We start from the raw sequence: 24084 nt of genomic DNA, 5'->3' as shown, positions 1-24084 counted from the left end.
TGGTAATATGCATCTATTGACTTTTATGTGCTGAGAGTCAAACCTGGGTGTAGTGATTGGGAAACCTGACTTAAAACAAGAATCTATAAGCATGAGAACAGACATCTTAGAAACACTGTAAATAAAGTTCTTGTACACAGAGAAATTATGTTTCATCTTTACATATCTCCAAGGCATAAATCACAACATCAAGGTCAATTGGGAGGGAAGGGGAGCTACATCATATCGGTGTAAGCAAGACCCATGGATGAAACAGGCATCATGCCCTTTGTATATGCAAATAAGGAGATGAAGCTCGCAATTTCAGGCCATCACTGCAAATTTGGACTTCCCCGGGAATAAAGGATCTACATGGGAGCAAACTAGCAGTTCTTAAAAGGATTACTGTGCACCACCATCAAAGTATAATTTGTGATACAAAATCTCCCTCTACTCTCACAAAATTGAGATGAAAAATGTTTTTGCAGGAGAAAAACATTAATTGATTCCCATGTATTTCATTTATACAGCTCCTGACTGATTGAGGCACAGGATTCATGTGATTGTGATAAATCCCACACACAGCCCTTGCAGGTAAAAAAATGTCTTGACTTAGCTGTGGCATGGTGGAATAAATCTTTTTATCCCAGACATTAGGAGAGAAGAAAGCTGTAGCCATTTGAAAATAAAGAGAAAAAGCAGGGAACAGCAAAGGCCATTGATTAATGAATGTGACATGTTTAGAAAGAGAACACTCTGGATTACACAGCTTGGAGATAACAACATTTCAGGTTCTGGAAATTGCCTTATCTTTTGGTAATACCCATTCATATATCAAAATTTGGGCCAAGAACATTGTCTGAGCCATGTGAAATATCATTTAGAAATCACCATTATATTTTCTCAACTCTGAAAATAATTTTACCCAATGTGTTAGGACGTTTTTTTGAAAAATCATTCTAAGAGGCAAAGTAGGTGGTTACCTTGTCAATCATTGCCATATGTTTGTAACTATATTAGGTTACCAACTGCCCAGGCTTACCCTGGAATCTTCAGAAATATTCAGAGAAATCACTGAGGCATTAAAACAATTGTTTTTTTCATTTACTTTCAAGATTTTTGTTCATTAACTGTAAAAGCATTGGTGGTTGGGCAGGAAAAGGCTGCTTGACGTGATGGAGTGCTCAAGGTTGGAAGGTTATTTGACAAAACTTTCACACCCAACCAGAAGTGGCTACCTTACTGCGCTGTAGCATTAATTATTAGTACTTTGGGATAAGAAGCATGATGTTGTACATGTATATGTGTTAGGTGTCCTGAGCTGATTTATCTACTTTTTAACTCAGTTTAGTTCATGCAAAGTCAGACTTGCACACTGTGAAGAAGAACGTTCAGAAAAGATTCACCAGGATGGTGCTGGGAATGGAGGGTTTGAGTTATAAAAGTAGGCTGGATAGGGTGGGAATTTTCACTAGAGTGTGGGAAGTTGAAGGGAAACCTTATAGAGGTTTATAAAATCATGAGAGGTATAGATAAGGTGAATAGCAAAAGTCATTTCCCTAGAGTGGGGGATTTCAAAACTAGGGGGCACATTTTTAAGATGACAGGAGAAAGTTTTAAAAAGGATATAGGGCAACTTTTTTTACACAGAGTGGTTTGTGTATAGAATGAACTCCCAGAGGAAGTGATGGATTCAGGTACAGTTACAACATTTAAAAGACATTTGGACAAATACATGAATAGAAAAGGTTTGGTGGCATATGGGCCAAATGCAAGCAAGTGGGACTAGTTAAGTTTCGGAACATGGTCGGTGTGGAGATGTTGGACCTAAGGGCCTGTTTCCAAGCTGTGTGACTCTATGACTCTATGAACATCCTCTAAACTGCCTCTGTTACAATTCCTCAAGTGAGGAAACCAAAACTGAACACAATACTCCAGATACAATTTCACAAATGCCTTATCTGTTGCAGCAACATTTCCTTACTTTTATACTTTAATCCTTTGGCAATAAATGCCAAAATTCTATTTGTCTTCTTTCTTACCTGTTGTAAATGCATATTCATTTTCTCTAATTCATACAAGAGGACCCTCAGATCCATCTGCATTGAAGTACTCTCACGTTTCTCCGCGTTTAGATAATAAGTTGTCTTACATTCTTTCGTTCAAAATGGAGAATCTTGCTCTTACCCAATTTAAATCTGACTTGCCAAATTTTAGCTCATTCACCGAACATATCCACTTCCATTTGCAAATTTTGCAACTTACTTGCCCAACTAGTTTAGTGTCATCTGCAAATGTGGCTATGGTACATTCTATCTTTGCATCTAAGTCATTAATATGGATTGTAAATAGTTGGGGATTGAGGACTGAACCCACTGTCCCCCCATTAGTTACATCTTGAGTCTCTGCTTTTTGTTGGTTAGCCAATGCTCTGTCCAAACTAATAAATTACCCCAATCCTATGTAACGTTATCTTGTATATTTTTAACCTTTTTTGTGCAGCACCTTATCAAGTACATTTTTAAATGTTATTTAAAATAAAACAAATCTTGCTTGAAAAATATTTCTTAATACATCTAAGAATGCCAAGTAGCAGATTAGCTAATACTGTTGAAGGTAGGTTTATCACAAAAATAAGCATTTTTAATCACAATTAATCCATGGCGTTGTGAGTCATTTGATTTTAAATTACTGAACCTAACTTTTAAATCCGTGATGTGGAGGTTGCTGGTGTTGGATGGGGGTGGACAAAGTCAGAAGTCACATGACACTAGGTTATAGTCCAACAGGTTTATTGGAAATCACAAGCTTTCGGAGTGTAGCCCCTTCGTCAGGTAAAGTGGATTCCACCTGACAAAGCAGCAGCACTTCAAAGGCTTATGATTTCAGATAAACCCATGGAACTATAACCTGGTGTCATGTAACTTTATTTTTAGGTCTTGTTCAAAGTCCTGTAAATAGGGACCATTAGCAGAGTCTCTGAATGATGATTAATTTTTTTTTCTATTCATTTGTGGGATGTGGGTGTCGCTGTCTGGCCAGCATTTCTTGCCCATCCCTAGTTGCCCTTGAGAGCTGCCTTCTTGAACTGCTGCAGTCCACCTGCTGTGGGTTGACCCACAATGCCATTAGGGAGGGAATTTCAGGATTTTGACCCAGCGACAATGAAGGAATGGCGATATATTTCCAAGTCAGGATGGTGAGTGGCTTGGAGGGGAACTTGAAGGTGATGGTGTTCCCATATGTCTGCTGTCTTTGTCCTTCTAGATGGAAGCGGTCGAGGGTTTGGCAGGTGCTGTCTGAGGATCTTTGTGAATTTCTGCAGCGCATCTTGTACACACAGCTGCTACTGAGTGTCAGTGGTGGAGGAAGTGGATGCTTGTGAATGTAGTGCCAAACAAGCGGGCTGCTTTATCTTGGATGGTGTCAAGCTTCTTGAGTGTTTTTCCTAGCTTCTGACCTGCTCTTGTAGTCACTGAGTTTATATGGTGAGTCCAGTTGAGTTTCTGGTCAATGATAACCTCCAGGATATTGATAGTGGGGGATTCAGTGATGGTAACACCATTGAATGTCAAGGGGTGGTGGTAGATTGTCTCTTATTGGTGATGGTCGTAGGCTGGCATTTGTGTGGCGCAAATGTCACTTGTCAACCTAAGCCTGGATATTGACCAGATCTTGTTGCATTTGAACACAGACTGCTTCAGTATCTGAGGAGACATGAATGGTGCTGAACATTGTGCAATCATCAGCAAACATTCCCACTTCTGACCTTACGATGGAAGGAAGGTCATTGTTGAAGCAGCTGAAGATGGTTTAGCTGAGGACACTACCCTAAGGAACTCGTGCAGAGATGTCCTGGAGCTGAGATGATTGACCTCCAACAACCATGACCATTTTCTTATGTGTTAGGTATGACTCCAACCATCGCAGAGTTTGCCCCCAATACCCATTGATTCCAGTTTTGCTAGGACTCCTTGATACCACACTCAGTGGAATGCAGCCTTGATGTCAAGGGCTGTCACACTCACCTCACCTCTGAAATTCAGCTCTTTTGTCCATGTTTGAATCATGGCTGTAGTGAGATCAGGAGCTGAGTGGTCCTGGCGGAACCCAAACTGGGCGTCACTGAGCAGGTTATTGCTGAGCAGGTGCTGCCTGATAGCACTGTTGATGACACCTTCCATCACTTTACTGATGATTTACAGTAGGCTGATGGGGCGGTAATTGGATGGGTTAGATTTCTCCTGCTTTTTATGTACCGGACAAACTTGGGCAATTTTCCACATTGTCGGATAAACACCAGTATTGTAACTTACTGGAACAGCTTGGCTAGGGGAGCGGCAATTTCTGGAGCACAAGTCTTCAGTTCTATTGCTGGAATGTTGTCAGGGCCCATAGCCTTTGCAGTATTTGATCTGGAGTTTGACCAGTCTAATGAATGAGAGCAGTAGCTTCTAGAGCAATACATTGTCATACCAGCACAAAAGATTGCAAAATCTCGAACTGCACTGAACCAAACTTGTGCTCAAAAGTTTGGAATCGTTAGCAGTCCTTTTAAACAAAAAATCATTTTAGAGCTACATGTATAGAACAGGTGAGTAGAGTAATTTAGATGGCTCAATTAAAACAACCAGCAAAGGCAAAGGAAGACAAATGGTCTCCTTTTGTCTTACAAGATTCTATGATGCCAACAGGAAATGTCGCAAATGAGACTTCTGTTCTACGTTGACAATTGCCCTTTAACTGCAGTAGATTCATCCCATGCAGTATTAGCAGCTAACTTATGAATATTAAAAGATCACTGTCTACTTAGAAATGAATATAAATTGTTATATTACAGCATTCAATAGCCAAGATTTACAGTATAATTATCTGAGCTATTTCCTGTTGAACTTTCTAAAGGTTGGAAGGCCAATACAAATAACTAATCCAAAGAACACAAATGAACTGCAATTACCAGGTCTGACCTGCTTTTCATACATCAATACTGCATATTCTCAGTCAAATGAAGACAATTGTGAATGTCATTGAGAGCCAAGAATGGTCACCAGTGTAAAGCAACTACACCACGTTTGAACAATAAGAGTGAGTATTGTCAGACTTTATTTGGCTGTCATTGGGCAATGGAGTGAAATTCTGTAGAATTTCTCTCTCTTCGATAAATTGAATACAATGTACAACTTGGCAGATTTGACATGCCCTGTGAGCTAGCTTCATGGATTTTTCTGCTCATGTCAATGCATACAATGGCAGTGAGTCACAAACATTAATTCAAGTCAAGACGGTCTGAAAATGTTGTGTAGTTGGAAGACTTCTCAAGGTTTATAGTTTTTAAAAGTGAGAGGAGAGGGATTTAAAAAAGACATGAGGGACAAATTTTTTACACAGAGGATGGTTCACGTGTGGAATGAACTTTCTCAGGAAGTGTTCAATGTGGGCACAGTTACAACATTTAAAAGACACTTAGATAAGTACATGAATAGGAAAGGTTTGGTGGGATATAAGGAGCCAGCAGATGGGACTAATTTAGTTTGGGATTATGTTCAGCATGGACTGGTTGGACCGAAGGGTCTGTTTCCATGCGATATGACTCTAGACACTAGCAGTAACTCAGACTGCCATATGTTTCATAGAAAGATCAAACTTGAATTTATTTAACAAAAAATTATTGTAGCACTCTTAATGAAGTAAAACATTCCAGGGCCCTTCACATATCATCATCTCTTGTTTCCCTAAAGCCTGTCCATTCTCTACGAGTCAAAAGTTAAGTGTGATGGAGCACTTCCCACTTGCCTGGACAAGTACAGTTCCAACAACACTCAAGAAACTTGACATCATCTGGGAGAATGCAGCATGTTTGATTGCTACCCCATCTATCACCTTCAACATTCACTCCCTTCACAAACGATTTACAGCAGTAGATACCATCCACAAGATCCTCTGCAATAATTCAACATCGCTCTTCTGTCAACACCTTCAAAACATGCAATCTCTACCATTCAGAAGGACAAAGACAACAGATCCATGGTAATACCCCCTTCTGTAAGTTCCTCTTAAGCCACACCCTATGCTGACTTGGAACTTTATCACTCTTCCTTCAAAATCGCTGGGTCAAAATCCTGGAACTCCATTCCTAATTGATCTGTGGGTGCCCCTACATCCTGAGTTCACCACTCCCTTCTCAAGGACAAGTAAGGTTGGGCAATAAGTACTGGCCCAGCCAGAGACTCACACATTCCACAAATAATTTTTTTAAAAATCCACTGTAATTTGATAATGAGCCACTGAGGAAATATTGGGTAACTGGTCAGAAGCTTTGGACAAGAAGCAGATTTTAGAAAATGTTACAGGAAGAGAGGTATAAAAAGGTGGAATTTCATAACTTAGGGTATCAGCAGCTGAAACATGATAGTCATGATGAGTGCATGATTAAAATCAGGAAGAATCAAAGTAGTGTGTATGTTTCAGAGAGTTGTAGAACTGGAGGAAATGACAGGGTAAGGGAGGGGCAAGACCGTGGAAGGATTTAAAACAGGGAAGAGAATTTTAAAACAAAGGCCCTATTCAACTACTAATAAACATATGTAAGTGAGCACACCAGTGACGAGTGAACACGACTTGGTGCAAGTACAGGCCACAGAGCTTTGAATAAGTTCAACTTTATGGAGGATGAAAGATAGGAATAGAGCCTGGAATTTGCCCTTTGAAGTAGTCAAATCTAGGGGTAAGAGACAACACAGTGTGGAGCTGGAGGAACACATCAGGCCAGGAAGCATCAGAGCAGCAGGAAAGCTGACGTTTTGGGTAAGAGGGTTTTGGCCTTTCATGACCTCAGATCTCACAACCAATAAACAACTGTAGAAGTGTAGTCACTGTGGTAATGTAGAAAATGTGGCAGGCAAATTCTGCACAGCAAAGTTCCACAAAAAGCAATGTGATAATGGCCAGATCATCTAATTTAGCCTGCGCCTTGCAGAACAAATATTGGCCAGGACAATTGCAATGCTCTATCTGAAGATACAACCATGACATCTTTGAAGCCAATCTGAGAGGGAGACAGGCTTGGATTTAACATGTCATCTGAAAGATGGCATCTCTGACAGTGCAGCACGCCCTCAGTACTAATTGGAATGTAAGCCCAGACACTAACAAACAAACGGGTGAAGGTGTTAGCAGATGACAATTGTGTGGCACTTTATTCTTTTCATAGCCATTTTGTGCTCACTGGTATCTTAAATTGCTGCAGTGTGCGGGCATTTCGTCATATCAGGTCAAAATATGACAGCATGACACAAGTGAACAGAATACTGATGCGCAACCGCAATTAAAGAAGGATCCTAACTATGGCGAACCATGGAACTTAAGGACAGCATCAAACTGAAAGAAAAACATACAACATGGTAAAGATTAACAGTAAGACAGAGGATTGAGAGAGTTCTAAAAGCCAAAAAAAAATAAAGAGGGAGAAAATAAACCTTGAGAGTAAACTGGCAACTCATATCAAAACAAGCAGCAAGAGCCTAATTAAATAAATTAAAAGGAATAGAAAGGCCAAAGTGAACATCGGGTTTTACAGGATGAGAATGGGGAAGACATAAGGGGAAAACCAGGAAATGGCAGCGGTGGTGAATAAATATTTTACGTCAGTCTTTACAGAAAACATTCCAAAAATGCCAAGTAACAAAGGGGCAAAAAAAGGTGAGGAGTACAATGGCTATCACTAGACAAACAGCACAAGGAAAACTAATAGGTTTAAAGGTTGACAAATCTCTTGGACCTAACGGTTAGCATCTTGGGATATTACAGGAAGTAGCTAGTAGAAGCAAGTAGTAGAAAAGCCCCAGAGGATTAGAAAACTGCTAATGTAACAGCCTTATTTAAAAAGGGATGGAGATAAAAAAGAACAAGTAACTACAGGCCAGTCAGCTTAAAATCTGTCATTGGGCAAATGATGGAGTCTATTACAATGGATGTAATAGCTAGCAGGGTGTTTAGAAATACAGCACATCATCAGAGTCAGCAATGACATCTTTGAAAGTGAAAGCATGCCTGACAAATTTATTGGAAGTCTTTAATGAGAATAGATAAAGGGGAACCAGAACTTGTAATATATTTAGATTTCCACAAGGCATCCCATAAAGGCATGTAAGGCTACTTAATTAGAGACCATGATGTTGGAAATAGTACATTAACATGGATAGAAGATTAGCTAACAATTAGAAGACAGAGAATTGGGATGGGGGGGGTCATTTTCAGGATGACAAGTTCAGTGCCTCAGGGACCAGTGCTGGGGCCACAATTATTCACAGTTCACCATTAATGACTTGGGTGAGAAATTGAATATCCGATCACCAAGTTTGAGGATGACACAAAAATAGGTGGGAAAACAAGTGCTAAGGATGTCACAAAAGAGTCTATAGAGGGATAAAGACAGGTTAAGTGAGTGACCAAAAACTTGCCAGGTAGAAATAATGTGGGGAAATGTGAGGTTATGCACGTTGGCATGAAGTATTTTCCCATGAGGAGAGGTTGGGTAGTCACTGGAGTTTAGAAAGGAAGCGGTGACCTTATTGAAACATATAACATTCTCAGGGAACTTGACAGGCTAGATGGTGAAGGTTGTTTCCCTCTGTGGGAGATTCTTCAATCAGAGGGCATAATCTCAGAGTATAGGGTCACCCAGTTAGGGCAGAGAAAGGAGGAATTTCTTTTCTGAATCCATTGAATTCCTTGCCTCTAATGGCTAGAGTGGCTATGTCATTTAGAATATCCAAAGCTGAGATGGTTTTTTAATCAGTAAGCGAATTATGGGGAAAAGGCAGGAAAGTGAAGGATTATCAGATCAGCCTTGATCACATCAAAAGGTGAAGCCGATTTGATGGGCTAAATGACCTACTTCTTTTCTTAGGTATTATTGTATATTGATCCAATTAAGTCTGTGCCAATTCCTGAGTGACTTTGGGACCATGAGAACCAGCACATTCATAGTCCAGACAGATGAATGCAGAATCAAATAGCCAGGCAGCACAGTGACTCAGTGGTCAGCATTGCTGCCTCACTGCGCCAGAGGCCCAGGTTCGATTCTACCCTTGGACAACTATATATGTGGAGTTTGCACAATTTCCGTGTCTGTGTGGGTTTCTTCCAGGTGCTCCAGAAATACTAAATAGGGTGGGATGCTCTTCCGAGGGTCAGTGTGGACTCAATGGGCCGAATGGCCTGCTTCCACACTTTAGGGATTCATTGAAGTTTCCAGTGTCATGAAAGGTCTTGAGGCCTCTGCTGATAGCTTTAATAAATCTAGTGCAGCAAATCGCACAAGACGCTTTGAGGAAGAGGAGTTCAAGATTGGTGAACAAAGGGAATGTTGGCATTGACAGGGCTGACGGATCCAGGTTGCTTGGTTTTGAACGACCGTACCAATTTAATCAAATGCACATGAACATAAATACTTACTGCAACTCAAGTATATTCATCCACATTTACTCTTCACTCTGAGTAGCCGCACATCTTTATCATGATATCATGAGAGGATCATCACGTGCCAAGGCACATTTGCTCTTCTCAATCTGTACCTGGATATTTTTCTAATTAACCTGTTGGGAGATGTTATTACACACCCCCTGGAGCAGGTGAGGATTGAACCCATGCCTCCTAGCACAGAGGTAAGGACACTACCACAGCATCATAAGGGCTCCCTTAAGACTGCAGCTATGAGCACTCCTTGAAAGAATCTCTCCATAACCCCGCAACAGCGAGTTGAGTTCCACACTGGGCAATCATTCCATTAATAAGTACTAACTCAAAGCATGATACATAATCACAGATAGCATTTGAGATAAAATGTTAAACTTAGCCCTCTCTCCATTTATAGATTGATATAAAAGACTCCATGGCATTAGCTGAAGTACAGCATTCTCCCTGGTGTCCTGGTCATATCCCTCATATGTTTTCATATCATGAAAACAGCTTATCCATTCATTTGCCTCTGCTGTTTGGAGAAATTTGCAGTACACAAATTAGCTGCCACATTTCCCTACATTACAACAGTGACTACGCTTCAGGAAGTACTTAATTGGCTGTAAAACAATATGGGGTATCCTGTGAAAAGCACTATAAAATGCAGCTCCCTGCTTCATTAAGAGCAAAGGCAAGGATACATTAAGTTTCCATATTTTGTGGGTTACAAAGATCAGTAGCATTTTGCAATCATCTTACAACATTCTTGATGTTACATTTATACCACCATTAATCCAAGCTGACCAGAAGTCCAACTGCTTGCTCCTCTTATTATTTCACCTCTAGGTGATCTACTGAAATGCAACAACCTAATCATATTAGCTTTCTGTATATTTTCTCTGGCTGAAAACAAAACTCTTTACTGATAGGGAGAAAGATGGTTTAAAGTTACAATCTCTGAGAAATGGGGCTCAGGGAGTTGTATCAACAGATGTGCACATTGATTGAGTGCAGGCCTATAATACACACAGAGAAGTATATTAGAAAGCACAAGATGTCAGCCGATATAATGAGTCTCTTTAGACGACAATTTCACTGCAACTATACCAGTGGTCAGATATACAAAAGCACACTTGAGACAATTTAAGAACTAACAATTCTGTTAAATTACTGTAAGGCTTAATGGATTGATACATCCTATTGATTAAAATCAGATGGAACACTTTGACCTCTATACTAGAAGCACAAATTCACAAAGACTATCCTTGTATATATTTTTAATCAACCCACTCAGACATGTCATCACACACCTTTAGAGCAGTGGACTTGAATCTGACTTGAACTTCTAGCCCAGAGGCAGTAACACCATTACTGTGCCACAATAGCCCACTTGGACTAACTTCATATGCTTTAATAGAATCACAGAATGATTCAGTATTGAAGGAAATCAGTGGAGGGCTCTGGTGGAGCATTGGTAGTGACCCCAGTCCAAGTCCCCAGTGTTGCAGAAATGTGCATTTACATTGATTAGAAAACATCTAGAAGGAAAGCAGCCCCTCATCTTAAGAAAATATCCCAGAGACATTCGCGCCATACAAGTGCCAGGCAATGACCATCACCAATTAGAGACAATGTAACCAATGCACCTTGACATTCAATGGTGTTACCAACATTGAATTCCTCACTATCAACATCCTGGGGGTTACCATTGACCAGAAGCTCAACTGGACTCATCTTATAAACACAGTGGCTACAAGAGCAGGTCAGAGGCTAAGAATACTGCAGTGAGTAACTCACTTTCTGACTCACCAAAGCCTGTCCACCACCTAAATGGCACAAGTCAAGAGTGAGATTGAATATTCCCCACTTGCCTGGATGAGCGCAGCTCCAACATCATTCAAGAAGGTTGACACCATCCTGGACAAAACAGCCCACTTGACTGGTACCACAACCACAAAAATATCTACGCCCTCTACCACTGATGCTCAACAGCAGCAGTGCGTATTATCTACAAAATGCTGCAGAAATTTGCTAAAGACATCTTCCAAACTCACAAACATTTCCATCTAGAAGGACAAGGGCAACAGACTGATGGGAACACCATCACCTGGAAGTTCCCCTCCTAATCATTCACCATCCACACTCAGAAATATATTGTGCTCTATCATTGTCGTAATCTTGCAATTCCCTCCCTAATAGCACTGTGGGCCTACCCTACAGCACATGGACTGCAGTGGTTCAAGAAAGCAGCTCACCAACACCTTACAAGAGCAACTAGGGACAGGCAATAAATGTTGGCGAGCCAATGATTCAACATATTCCATGAGTGAATTTTAAAAATTGGTTTCATCAAATCAGATATTCATTACTCTTTTCCCTGATTCCTAAAAACAACTGAATATGACTCCACAAAATCTCTTTTCAGTTTCATTATATTTATTAAGGCTCTCACAAACACTTATTGTAATTCACCATCATAATAAAATTAGAAGAGTTCTTGTGCAGCACTGGCAACGTCCCTACCTCTAAGCCAGAGGTCCAAGTTCAAGTCCCACCTCCTTCATAGGTTTGTCATGAGTCATTTGAATATGTGGAGTCAGATAGCAAATTTATTGAGGTAGGTCACAGATTAGCATGATATAACTAAATGGTAGAACATGCTAAAAGATTTAGTGGTCCAGGAACATACAAATTTATAGGAGTAGGCCACTCAACCTGCTTTGTCATTCACTAAAATAATGACTAATCTGATTATTCCAATTATTTTTGCCTAGCCCCGATAATCTTTCAACCTTTGTTGATCAAGAATCTATTTACCTCTGCCTTAAAAATAATTCAAAGACTCTGCTTCCACTCACTTTTGAGGAAGACAGCTCCGAAGATTTTCAACCTTTGATGAAACAAAAAAAGTCTCATCTCTCCCTTAAAGTGGTGACCACTTATTTTTAAACAGTGACCTCTATTTCCACTAAGGATCATTCAACACATTGTTCTCTGCCTTCCTATCATCCCAGTCACATTCCTATTACAGCTTCTAGTTGGATCTTAATCAAATCCAGTGTCTGGGACTCAATGCACACTTCCTGCCATCTGATGTATTCCTTAAATTTAACAAAAAAATTCCTGCCATTTGTTTTCATTTGACCTTCACAACCAGAAATTTGTTACTCCCTTGACCTGCTACTCAAAAGTGGATACAGACTGGCTTCTTGAAGTCAAAGTATGGAATATGTTCCCTCTTCAGAGTGAGACCAGAACTAAGGGCCAAAATTGCAAGATAGTCATGAAAAAAATCTCACAGGTAATTCTGGAAAACATTCTCTACCATTCTTTACTCAGAGAATGGTTAGAATATGCAGGACACTACCACAATAGTAACTGAGTTGCATTGTATTTAAATAAATACACGATGGAGAATTAAGCAATTGATGGGGTTAGAAGAATTGGAGAAGGGTGGTGCAAAACATAACCACCTGCATAGATCTGACAGACTGAATAGTCTGCTTCTGTGCAAGAAATACTGTCTAATATGATTTATTACCTAAACTAACATCTCTACAGCCAAGAAGTCAAGTATGTGCCCTGCTGCCAGGCCACCAAAGCTGGTTGCCCTTGTCTGACAATCAGTGCCAGGATCTTCCAGATCTAGTTCTGCTGTTTCATTTCTATATTCCTTGATATTTTCGCTGGCATTCTCAGTTCAGTACCTATCAGCTCAATGTCACACATCAAGCTGAACTTGCATTCAGCCCTGTTCTGTGCCACTGAACAATGCGTTTAATGCACAGTGTTATCATGATGATTAAAGGCAGTTTAATTTGCAACATAACCCTCTAATCAGACAGAGGCATTAAGAAATCTCAGAGAAGGCTTGTAATTCATGAATGTTCGGTGGAATGTTACAAAATCTATAGTTATCCCACAATAAGAGCAAGTATAGATTTGCCCACTATGCAATAGATTAAAAATGCAATGAAAATATATTTCTGACCTCTTCAACACAATTTTAATAACCTTCTTCCTCATGGTTGGTTTTATTCTCCTTACAATGAAGAGAATAACATGGGTGATTTATAGCCTTTCATTTCCTACTTTTGATTTATGTAGAGCAGTGGTCCTTTCCAACATCCTTAAAGGTGAATGATCCGTTAAGGAAATGGATGACGCACTTTATTACATTTTGTTCAAAAATGCGTAACCTGTCTGATGCTATTGTCACATTTACAGCCTCCAGTGAATCGCACTCGCAAGAGACAGACCAATAAAAACTCAAAGTCTATAGCGTCGCTAGGAGAAAGACAATGAAAGGCAATCAAAACACATAATCTCTGGCTGAAACACAAAGACAATGTCTCCTTCAAGGGACCTTCAAGTTGAAAGCAAGCAAAAATACTTTTGAGTTGTGGAGAAAACAAGATAAAATGATGGCACACAATTAGAGTGGACCAACACCATCATCTCACAAATCAGAAGACTAACTCTTGGAGATTAAGAGACGTGATATAAAAATCATGAGTTACCATTTTTATCAACCATAAAGTGATACAGACAATTACCTTATGAAACTCATTAGGGACTAACTTAATCTCTAATAGGCCATATAAGCTACCCTTGATCCTATAGCTACCCTTTCTTTTATTTGTGCACAGAGCGTGGACATCACCTAGCCTACCATTTCTTGCTCAAACCTAATTTCCTTCAAGAAGACAGTGTTGAGCTGCCTTCTCGTGGGTGCAGTTCATGGTGCCGTTATGAAGGAGATGCAGCATTTTTATCCAGCAACAGTGAAGGAAGAGCAATAGAATTCTCAGTCAGGATGGTGTGTGACTTGGAAGGGAACTTGCACATGGTAGAGCATCCATGTATCTGCTGCCCTGGACCTGCTAAGTGGTAAATTTGGAAGGTGCTGTTGAAAGAACATTAATAGGTTGCTGCAGCGTATCTTGTCAATGGTGAAGGGAATGAATGCTTAAGATGGCGCAAAAGGTGCCAAACAAGTGGGGTGTTTTGTCCTTGGTGGTGTCAAGCTTCTTTCTTTAAATCAATGACTATAAAGGAAGGGCAAGAGGGTGATGCTCAATTTCTTAATGATCAAAAACCACTTTCCCCATTTGATTTTCTGCCTGCTTCTATTCCAAATTCCAAGCTTTCACATTTGTTAGGTCTGTATTTTGGGTTGCTGGAGAATGAACTCTGCCCATTGGCTTCCTAGATTGACATTATTAAAACTGCCACAGCAACATCGAGGGCTGAAGGGCCCATTCCTGTGCTGTACTGTTCTATGTTCTTAACTGATAATTGGCAAAACTTGCAAAAGCTATCTGAGAAAAATCTTTTTGATGTCGTGACAGTCAGGGTCTGGAATGCACTGCTGGACAGTGTGGTAAAGACAGGTTGAATGCAGGCAGTCAAAAGTGAGTCAGACTGAAATTTGAAAAGCAACAATGTGCAGGGTTGCAACAGACAACTGGCTAAACGCACTAAATAAAGTGCTCACTCAGAGACCTGGTGTAGAGACAATGTGCTGAAAGGACTCTTCTGCAATGTAATAATTCTGTGATTCCATGATTATACTTCTCTAATCTCCCTAATCCTGTCATCTGATTTATAGATTCAGATTTTCCTGGTCATGTGATTCTATTGTTGGGACATTGTAATGAAAGCACAGAAGCCCAGGTCCAGATGTCACATGAGAAGTAAAAAGGGAGCAAAGGGATGAACTAAGTCTCCACTGCACTGGATCTCCAGACTATGGGTCACTTACACAAAACACCATCAATGACGCTCTGTCACATAAACAGATAGAAACAATGACATGACGCTTTAGCATTTAAACTACTTGACATCAAAATGATCATTTTCCTCATCTTTAGATTAATATTTTGGAAGGAAGGTCATATTCAGTCGCCATTTTACATTATTGAAGCAGAATCAAATTAACTGAACTTCATATAAACTGATCATAAATCAATTTATAACAAAACCACTTTTACATGATTTTATTAAATGTGAATGGAACATTGTTTGTTCTATCATATTTGATGCAAAAGTTGCATGTAGACCAATATTCAGAAAGTATAATTACTTACTGTGCAGTAAGTTAACAATAGCTAGAGATTGAGTCTTTTAAGAGTGATGAATGTGATTTTGCATGGCATGGTCAAGGATTGAGTGCAGTATTTGAAAAAATAAAGCCAGTGGTAACTTCAGAGGCTGTGAAGCTGTTTTCTGCAAACAAGCTGCAGATCGCAAACAGCGTCAAAAACCCAGGTCCCGACCTGGTTCCCTAAGCAACAAGTGGAAGAAAAATGCCAGAAAATGTGGAATAGAAGCAAGTAGCAAATAACTGAACTCATTCCAATTCTAAACCCTGTGTATACTGCAGAGATCATTCTGCTGTCTGCCAGATGAATCAAGGATTTAACAATTGCAAAATTTTAAAGTATTCCCCAAGGAGATGATGGCCTATGAAAAACAGCATGTCTTCAGGCTCCCTTTGCCAGGTTGTGTAAGAGGCTTAATTTCACTGAAAAACCTTGAGAGTTGACATGTCACGCTACTTATTACAGATAATCGGACAAGATATAATCTCCGTTGCAAAGAGTTTTTTGATATGCAATTCTGATTGTGTAACAACGTATCACAAAAATCATTTGTGAAGAGGATGAAAATCCAAATAATGGGATTTATAGACAAATCTGTCTGCTTGATGACAAGGCAGCTTAAAAATCTTATGTCTGAATGCATGTATGATTTGGAAGAAAAAACTGCTGAAATGATCGCACAAATAGAAACAGGTAAATGTGATTCGATAGCAATTGCAGAGACATGGCTGCATGATGAAATAGATTGGGACATGAATGTTGCTCAGTACAAGACAATTAGAAAGGTTAGGAAGCTTTGAATAAAGTGGAGGTATGGCTCTATTAATTAATGATGGTTGAGCAGAATAGAGAAGGATGATCTAAGTTCAGTAAATCAAGGTGTAGTAGTGGTTGGGGAGAAATGAGAAAAATTAAATGCAATAAGATAACTGTGGGAGTCGTGCAGAAGTCTCAAAACAATAACCACACAGAAGGCATGGATAGAGGATTGGCTGACTGGCAGAATGCAGAGATTAGTTCCGCTGGGATCCACGTTAAGGCCAATAGTAAGTGCATCTACTATCTTTTAAGACACTAGTATTAAATTACTCAGGACCCAGGCATTTGTCAGCCTGTAGCTACAACAATTTACACATTGTCACTTCTCTGATCATTGCAGTTTTTCTGAGTTCCTTCCTCCTTCCCTTTGATTTCCACGGTTAGTAGCTGCTGCTGGGATCTTACTTGTATACTCTGTAGCAATGTCAGATGTAAAATGCCTGGTCAATTCATCGAATATCTCTTTATTTTCCATTATATTTTCCCCAGTCTCACTTTCTATAAGAAATACTCATTTTCCACAACTTGTTACTTTTATCAATAATTATAGAAACACTTGATATCTGTTTTTATATTTCGGACTAGCTTTCTCTTGTAATTTTCACCTCCTTATTAATTTATTCATCTTTCTTTGTTAGTTTATTCTGTCCAATATTCTGTCCAATATAATTGCACAATTATACGTGTTTTCCCTTAAATTTGGTACCTGCTGTTCATGAGTTGTTTTTACTCCTTCATCACACAACAATGAAGTCCATCAGGACCAGTTGATTTACAGCTATTTCTGGGATGTTACTTGTGCTCTGTACGGTGAAGACCAATGCAAAAAACTTAAAGCAAAAACAGAAATTGAGGGAGAATCTCAGCAGGTCTGGCAGCATCTCTGGAGAGAAATAAAAATTAAATTTTTTGGGTCCAGTGACCCTTCTTCAAAACGCAAAATAACCTGTTCAATTCACCTGCTAACTCCTTACTTTCCATTTTTAATTCTCAACTCATACGAGCATTCACTTTGTTAATGCTTTTGCTGAAGGAAATCTCACTATCTTTTGATATTTCTCGCTAGATTTCTCTCATGATCTATTTTATTCCTCCTTATTGATGTTTCAGTCAATCTTTGCTTTTTTATATCTGCTTTCGCCAGCTCTGGACCAAGAAAAACAACAAAACCTATTGTGTTAAAATGGGCAGTAATGCTTTTGCAGATACCTCATCATCTCACAATGGAAACTCAGATGGATCAAATAAAGTTACATTGTTAGCTCAATGGCTTTCTAATTATCCCACTGAGATATGCCATGAATACCTGGTTGCCTGTCTTCATCACATGACTGAAATCTAAGCTTGTCAAATTGTTTAAGTATCCAATTCCCATATTCAATGTTGGTTGCAATTTGATCTTCCACAAGGAGAACTGGACACTCCATCTCTGTGTCTAAGTTGCTAGCTGGGAAAAAGGCTATATTTTACCTGCAAGAAAGAACACAACTGATCCCAACTCACTGAGGAAACTATTGTTGCTAACTGACATCAAGGAAGTTGTAACTCACACAAACTACTTTTTAGTACCTCTGATTTTACAAAAATGTGTAACTTGTCACTTATTTCTTCTTCTGTCTTAATTTCCCAAGTGCATGCGTGTGTAATAGAATAGCAAACCAATTCCCCAGGGTTGTGAATGTTTTGTTAATAAAGTCTACCTTTCATTCCATCTTAAAGGGTCTTGCTGTGCATTTATTTCAAGAATTGGAATCCAAAAACTGGTGTTTGGGGAACTGGTGTTTGGCCTACCTAAATGAGGGATGGGAATCAAAAAAGCAAGAAGTAAAACAAGCAATACCTCACTGTCCAAGGCTTAAGAGAGGAAAAGCAATCATAATTTAAATTTACCCAATTCTTTTTTTGACCCATGACACAAGATTAACATGATGAACCAAGTGCAAGTTATCGGTGAAGTAAATCCCATTCTTTTACAAGCGAAGTTTGTGATTTTTCTTGGAAAAAGGTGGAATTGCAAAATGCTACCTGTAAATCCAAGTAAACATTTCAGATCCCCAAACAGGAAACAAACAATATGATTGACTTAGTCACCATAAACCACTAGCCCCGCTGGTATGATACATGAATGGGCAATAAAACTTACCCCACACTTAAATGTTAGAATCTTCTAACTTTGAAAAGGAAGCAGCCATAACAGAACATCTTTAATATGGTCAAAGAGCTGCAAAGAATTATGATCAATGATTTGTTTTATTCTGCCCATTTCCTCTTGTTTTATTTGTTTATGGGATGTGGGCATCACAGGCTGGAACAGCATTTTTTTCACCCATCTCTAATTTACCTTCTTTTCAGTGGTTCACTAGACCATTTCAGAGGGCAATGTAGTGTCCTGTGGATCTAGAATCACCTGTTAGCCAGACCAGGTAAGGTTGGTAGACTGCTTTTCTTAAAGGACATTAGTAATCAATAATCACACTAAGCTGGAAAACCTAACAATCACTTAAATCATTATCATCTCCAGAAAATTCGAAAGCATCAACAGAAATTGTTTGAAAATTGGAGTTTTGAAAAACTGAGGCAAATTCATTTAGGATTTAGTTGATTTTTAACAGTACTGTGAGGTGCCATGTTGGCACAGTACAAGGTATTGTGTTAGCACAGGCTGCGGCAGCTGTAATATGCATCACTGCCAACTGGAGTTACATTGAACATACAATACAGAAACAGGCCATTCAGCCCAACCAACTCTGACATTTATGTTCCATCAGAGTGTCTGTCCTACCTTCTTCATCTAACTCAATCAATATCACCCTCTATTTCCCTAATTGCCTCTATACTGTCCACTTCAACCTCTCCAAGTGGCAGCGAGTTCCACATTTAACTATTATCTGGGTAAAAAATTGGAATTCGTTATGTGATTTCTTGGTGTCTGTCCTATATTGATGGCTTTTAATTTTGCTCCTCGCCCTTAAATGGAAACATTCTCTTTGTGTGTCTAATCTATTAAAATCCTTCATACTTTTAAAGACTTTATCGGGTTGCTCATCAGTCTTCCTTTCTCAGGTGTAAAAGATCCGACCTGTTACTCCTTTCCGGTTAGGTGTAACCTCACAGTTCTACTACCTATCTAAAATTTCTGAAAACTCTGCAGTGTTTCCATGTTTGTAACATTTTGTAGAAATAATTTGCTATAGTTCACAAAAGGCCACAAGAATTTCTTTCCATTAGAGAGAGACAATTAGTTACATCACTTGAAGGGCACCATGTCTCATCAAGCATGAGGAAAATCAAGGAGACAAGTGTCCATGAATTAGCAACCAGCCATGTTAAGTGTGGTCTGACTAAGCTGACACCAGCAGAGGAGTACATAATCTAAATATGCTAAAAGGAAAAGAATTAGTCATTTGGTAGTAAAGAACTTAAGTCAATTTCTCATTATCTCTTCCTTTTAGAAGTTAGCATTTCTGGAAAAGGTCACATTTTGTTGAAGTTTTTCATCTTGCACTCATCTGGGCATTCCATAAGAATACACTTTCAGAGGAGAGCAAAAATGGATACTGCATAAATACAAGTATACTTAGGCACAATAAATGTTGGTTTTCTGCTTGAATTTGCATTGTTGAGAAATGTCCTGATGAGTATAAGATGAAAAGCTATGACAAAAATGTGTCCTATTCAGCAATACTCAAGAGGAAGAATTCTTTTCCCTGTGGTCCTCTCAGTTTCCCACTCCATTCTTTAAAATTTCAGGAACACAATAATGATGCCTGTATTCATGAACTAATCACAATCAATAAATATTAAGAAAATGATTAGAGTTTCTTAAAATGTGGAGTGCTAAAGATTTATTATTGTCCTCACTGCAGGTGTAGGCCATTCTGCCTTTTTCAGCCTGCTAATCTCTCAAATACTCTGTCAAAAATGTCATTACGTGCTTCAGTCAGGTGAAACATCAGCCAATATTAACCCTCCTGAGCCAGTTAAGAATGTGACATAATTTATTGAGGTAATCTGGGTGCTCCTCACCTCGTCATAAGACAGACAATTTAAGAACAAAAAGCATTGTAACTGATCTTTTTACTAACACTATTCATAGATTGCTTCATGATGCAGTTGAGCTTCTTACTCTCATTAACCGTAACCATTTTTGCAGAGGTTGTACCAATTCTCTTAAGAAAACAGAATTTTCTTCTGTCCCTTGTTCTTTCTAACTGAAAATCTACTGAAGGAGTTAAGAGGTTACAAACAATCCAGATACTTCCTGGAGAAAGGGATAAATGTTACCTTTCTCATTCCCAGTTTCCTGGACAATTCTGCTTACGGATAGTTGTCCCTGATTTTTGTGATTTCCAGCTGAAACAAGAAAGAAATGCAAAACTGTTACTAGGCTGCCCTCAAAAGCAAAGGATGTGTGCCAGCCACTAGCAAATGTGCACTGGCAAGGGAGAAAAAGCTTGTCAGTGATTGTCATTCCTTCTTTCATTGGCTGCTTAGCTATCTGTACACACACAAACATAAGGAGAATACAAACATGAACAGCATCTGAATAGCCATGATAACCATCTCTTTGATATCGGAGAAGGAGCTGTTGACTACCTTCGTTTACCATAGAAGGCAACAAGATCTTTCGATTCATGGGCAATTCATTTGCAAATGTCTTAAGATGGCCTTTACAAGTGCTCATTTGGTTCATTTCTAACCATTCTTACAAACAGAACAGTCAGGAGCACACCCCTTGAGCCTTCTCCACCACTTAACAAGGTCACTGATAAAACTCAGCAGGTCAAGCAGCATCTATGCAGACAGAATCAGAGTTAACACTTCAAGTCAGGCATGACTTATTTTTGGAACTGAGGAGAGAGATGGAAAAGCGATGAGTTTCGGAAAGAAGTGAGAAGGGGCATGTGAAACAGAAGGGAAAATTTAGTTAATGTTAGAAGGCAAGGGAGGTTTGAAGTCACTGGTTTATTTTTATTCATTCACAAATGTGGGCATTGCAGGCCAGGCCAGCATTTACTGCCCATCCCAAATGCCCGGGTTCAACAACATTGCTGAGAGTCTGGAGTCACATGTAGGCCAGATGAGGTATGCATGGCAGTTTCCTTCCCTAAAGGACATTAGTGTCACAGAACAAAAGGCAAAGGAAATGGGAGCTGTCGTAGAGAAGGGAGACAGGTCCAGTGTAGGTGTAAAAGTAAAGGTAAATTCGCCATAGTCTTACCAGACGATAGAGTTATTCATCAGCGAAAAATGACTGATGGTAGTTTGACATGGGGGTCACCACACCTCAAGTGAGGGGACAGGTTGAGGAGGATAGTCCTTCATGGTAACCTCAGCCAGTGTGGGAATTGAACCTACATTGTTGGTGTTACTCTACACTGCAAACCAGCCATCCAGCCAGCTGAGATGTATATTATGCCATAGTTGGACAGAAGACCAGTCAGAAACTATGGCTGCCAATTAAAATTGGTAAAAGTAATTTCAAATGGCAGAATAAGTGTGAATAGATAGATTTAATGTATGAGTTTGTATATCTTCTGTGAGAGGGTGTGGAGTTTTACTGAAGCTAAAATGGCTTATTGTTTGCTGCAGTATAAACATCTCCATCTTGCAGTGGCAATATAACTTGATGCACCTCAACACCAATCTCAGTGAACAAACACACTGGCTCTGAATAAGTCGACCTGCTTATAGATCCCTGCTAGCAGTCTGCTAAGTGACATAGTGATGGGTCTACTTGTCAAAAATATTGGGCACTCCTCAGGAAGCTAGAGAAATTGCACTTTTGGCAAAAAATTTATTTGGCCTTGCTTTCAATATTCTCAGCTAATGATGAAGTGAAATCAGGAGATGTGAAAACTTGAGCTTTGCAATACTAATATTCACAGGATTGCTCAGGGCACAGTTAAGCATAATGATCATGCTGCAATGCAGCTGAACACACTCACTTCAATCCTCAGTAAATTACCTCCAAGAAAAAAGTTATTATTTTAAATTAAAAATTCATTTCAGAAACCTATCATCACTTTCACATCGCAACGAGGGATACGCAATAAATGTCGGTCTGAATTATTGGGTAAATTAAACCTCTGTGTCATGTAATGAAGATATATCCATGCTTGCATTCTTTATAGGTATTTCTCAAACCCAATCTTGGTGTCACCTAATCATAACCGCTCAATTTGCTTTACTGGTTTTTCTAATTTGCACAACTTTTTAAAAAATTCAATCGTAGAATGTTAGCATCATTGGCAAGATCAGTATTCATTGCCCATTCCTAATTGTTTTGAGAAGCTGGTGGAAAGCTGCCTTCTTGAACTGTTGCAGTCTGCATGGTGTAAACATACCACAGTGTTGTTCTGAAGAGAAGTCCAGGATTTGCCTCATCAAAAAAAAAAGGCACAGCAATATAGTTTATGAGGACATCCTCCAGTTATATCCTTTTCTTCATGTTGAGCAGTGTCCTCTGTGAAAACTAACATTTAGTTCCAAAAGTTGTGGGGTGGCAACATTCAATTCTGCCCAGCAATAGGGGAGAGGCTTTTTGCAAGATTTTCTTTAGGTCACTTAGGACAGTTCAGGGCTCACTGAAAAGCAGTTTGATTCAGAATTACTTGGAGAAAGAAGCAGAGTAAGGCAGGCTCTAATTTAGGAGTGCTGATCTTTAGTTGTCCTGTACAAAGACATCTGAACTACACAGTATCTGATTAGGGACCACTCATCTTTTATTTTTGATGGACATAAGATGAGATTCAGGAACCATGCAATTACAATAAAGCCACAGAAGTACACGATTTTGAAGAAATAACAACATTGACTATAAAAGTCGGAACAGCAATATAACTAACAATACATGGACAACTTATTTCTAACTCTCCGAATTAGCATACGTAAACACGATAAGGTACTGCGATTAATACCCCACAGTGCACATCAAATTAACAAATACAATCAAGCCAGATCCCACTGATTTCTCTGATTCTCCCCCCATGACATTAATGAAAGGGGAAATTGTGTTTAACTAATTTTCCGGAGTTTTCTGAAGAGGTAACAGAGAGACTCAATGTGGTTAACATTGTTGATGTGGTGTCCATGGGCTTTCAGAAGGCACTTAATATAGTGCCACACAACAGACCTGTGAGTAAAATAAAAGGGTCAGCAGCAATGTGGATATAAAATTGGCTGAGCGATGGAAACAGAAAGAACGGTTAATGGATATTTTTCAGGTTGGCGGGCTGTTTGCAGTGGAATTCCCCAGAGATCAGTACTGGGATCCTAACTTTCCTGATGCATGTTAATGATCTGGGTCTTGCTGTGCAGGGTACAATTTCAGCATGTGCAGATGACACGGAACTTGGAAAAATTATAAACTGTAAGGTGGACTGGGTGGATATATGGCAGATGTTCAACGTAGAGATATATGAGGTGATGTATTTTGTAGGAATAACATTGAAAGATGGTATAAAATAGGGGCACAAATCTAAAGGGGGTGCAGAAGCAGAGGGAGTGCATTATCTATGCACAGAAAATTGAAGGCAATAGGGCAATTGGACAGAGAAGTAAAGTTTACTTGGCTTTATAAAAAGGGGCATAGCGCAAGAGCAAGGAGGTGATGTTGAATTTGTATAAAACACTTGTTAAACCTCAGCTGGAGTATTTTCTACAGTTCTGTGTGCCACATTCTAGGAAAGATATGCATACATTGGAGAAAGTACAGTCACAA

General features: G+C 39.3%; 1 protein-coding gene across 1 annotated transcript in view; it reads right to left on the bottom strand.

Annotated features, from left to right (window-relative positions):
* dhrsx (dehydrogenase/reductase (SDR family) X-linked) overlaps positions 1 to 24084 on the bottom strand; it is a 242893-nt gene that overhangs the window by 124561 nt on the left and 94248 nt on the right. Inside the window, exon 3 of the mRNA XM_020515831.2 lies at positions 20646 to 20714. Within this exon, the coding sequence (XP_020371420.2) occupies positions 20646 to 20714 (69 nt within the window). The remainder of the gene's footprint in view (positions 1 to 20645; positions 20715 to 24084) is intronic.

Source organism: Rhincodon typus, chromosome 6 (assembly GCF_021869965.1).
Source record: "Rhincodon typus isolate 14 chromosome 6, sRhiTyp1.1, whole genome shotgun sequence".
Lineage (NCBI taxonomy): Eukaryota > Metazoa > Chordata > Chondrichthyes > Orectolobiformes > Rhincodontidae > Rhincodon > Rhincodon typus.
The sequence above is the reverse complement of the archived record's forward strand: the minus strand, read 5'-3'. Positions and strand labels throughout refer to the sequence as shown.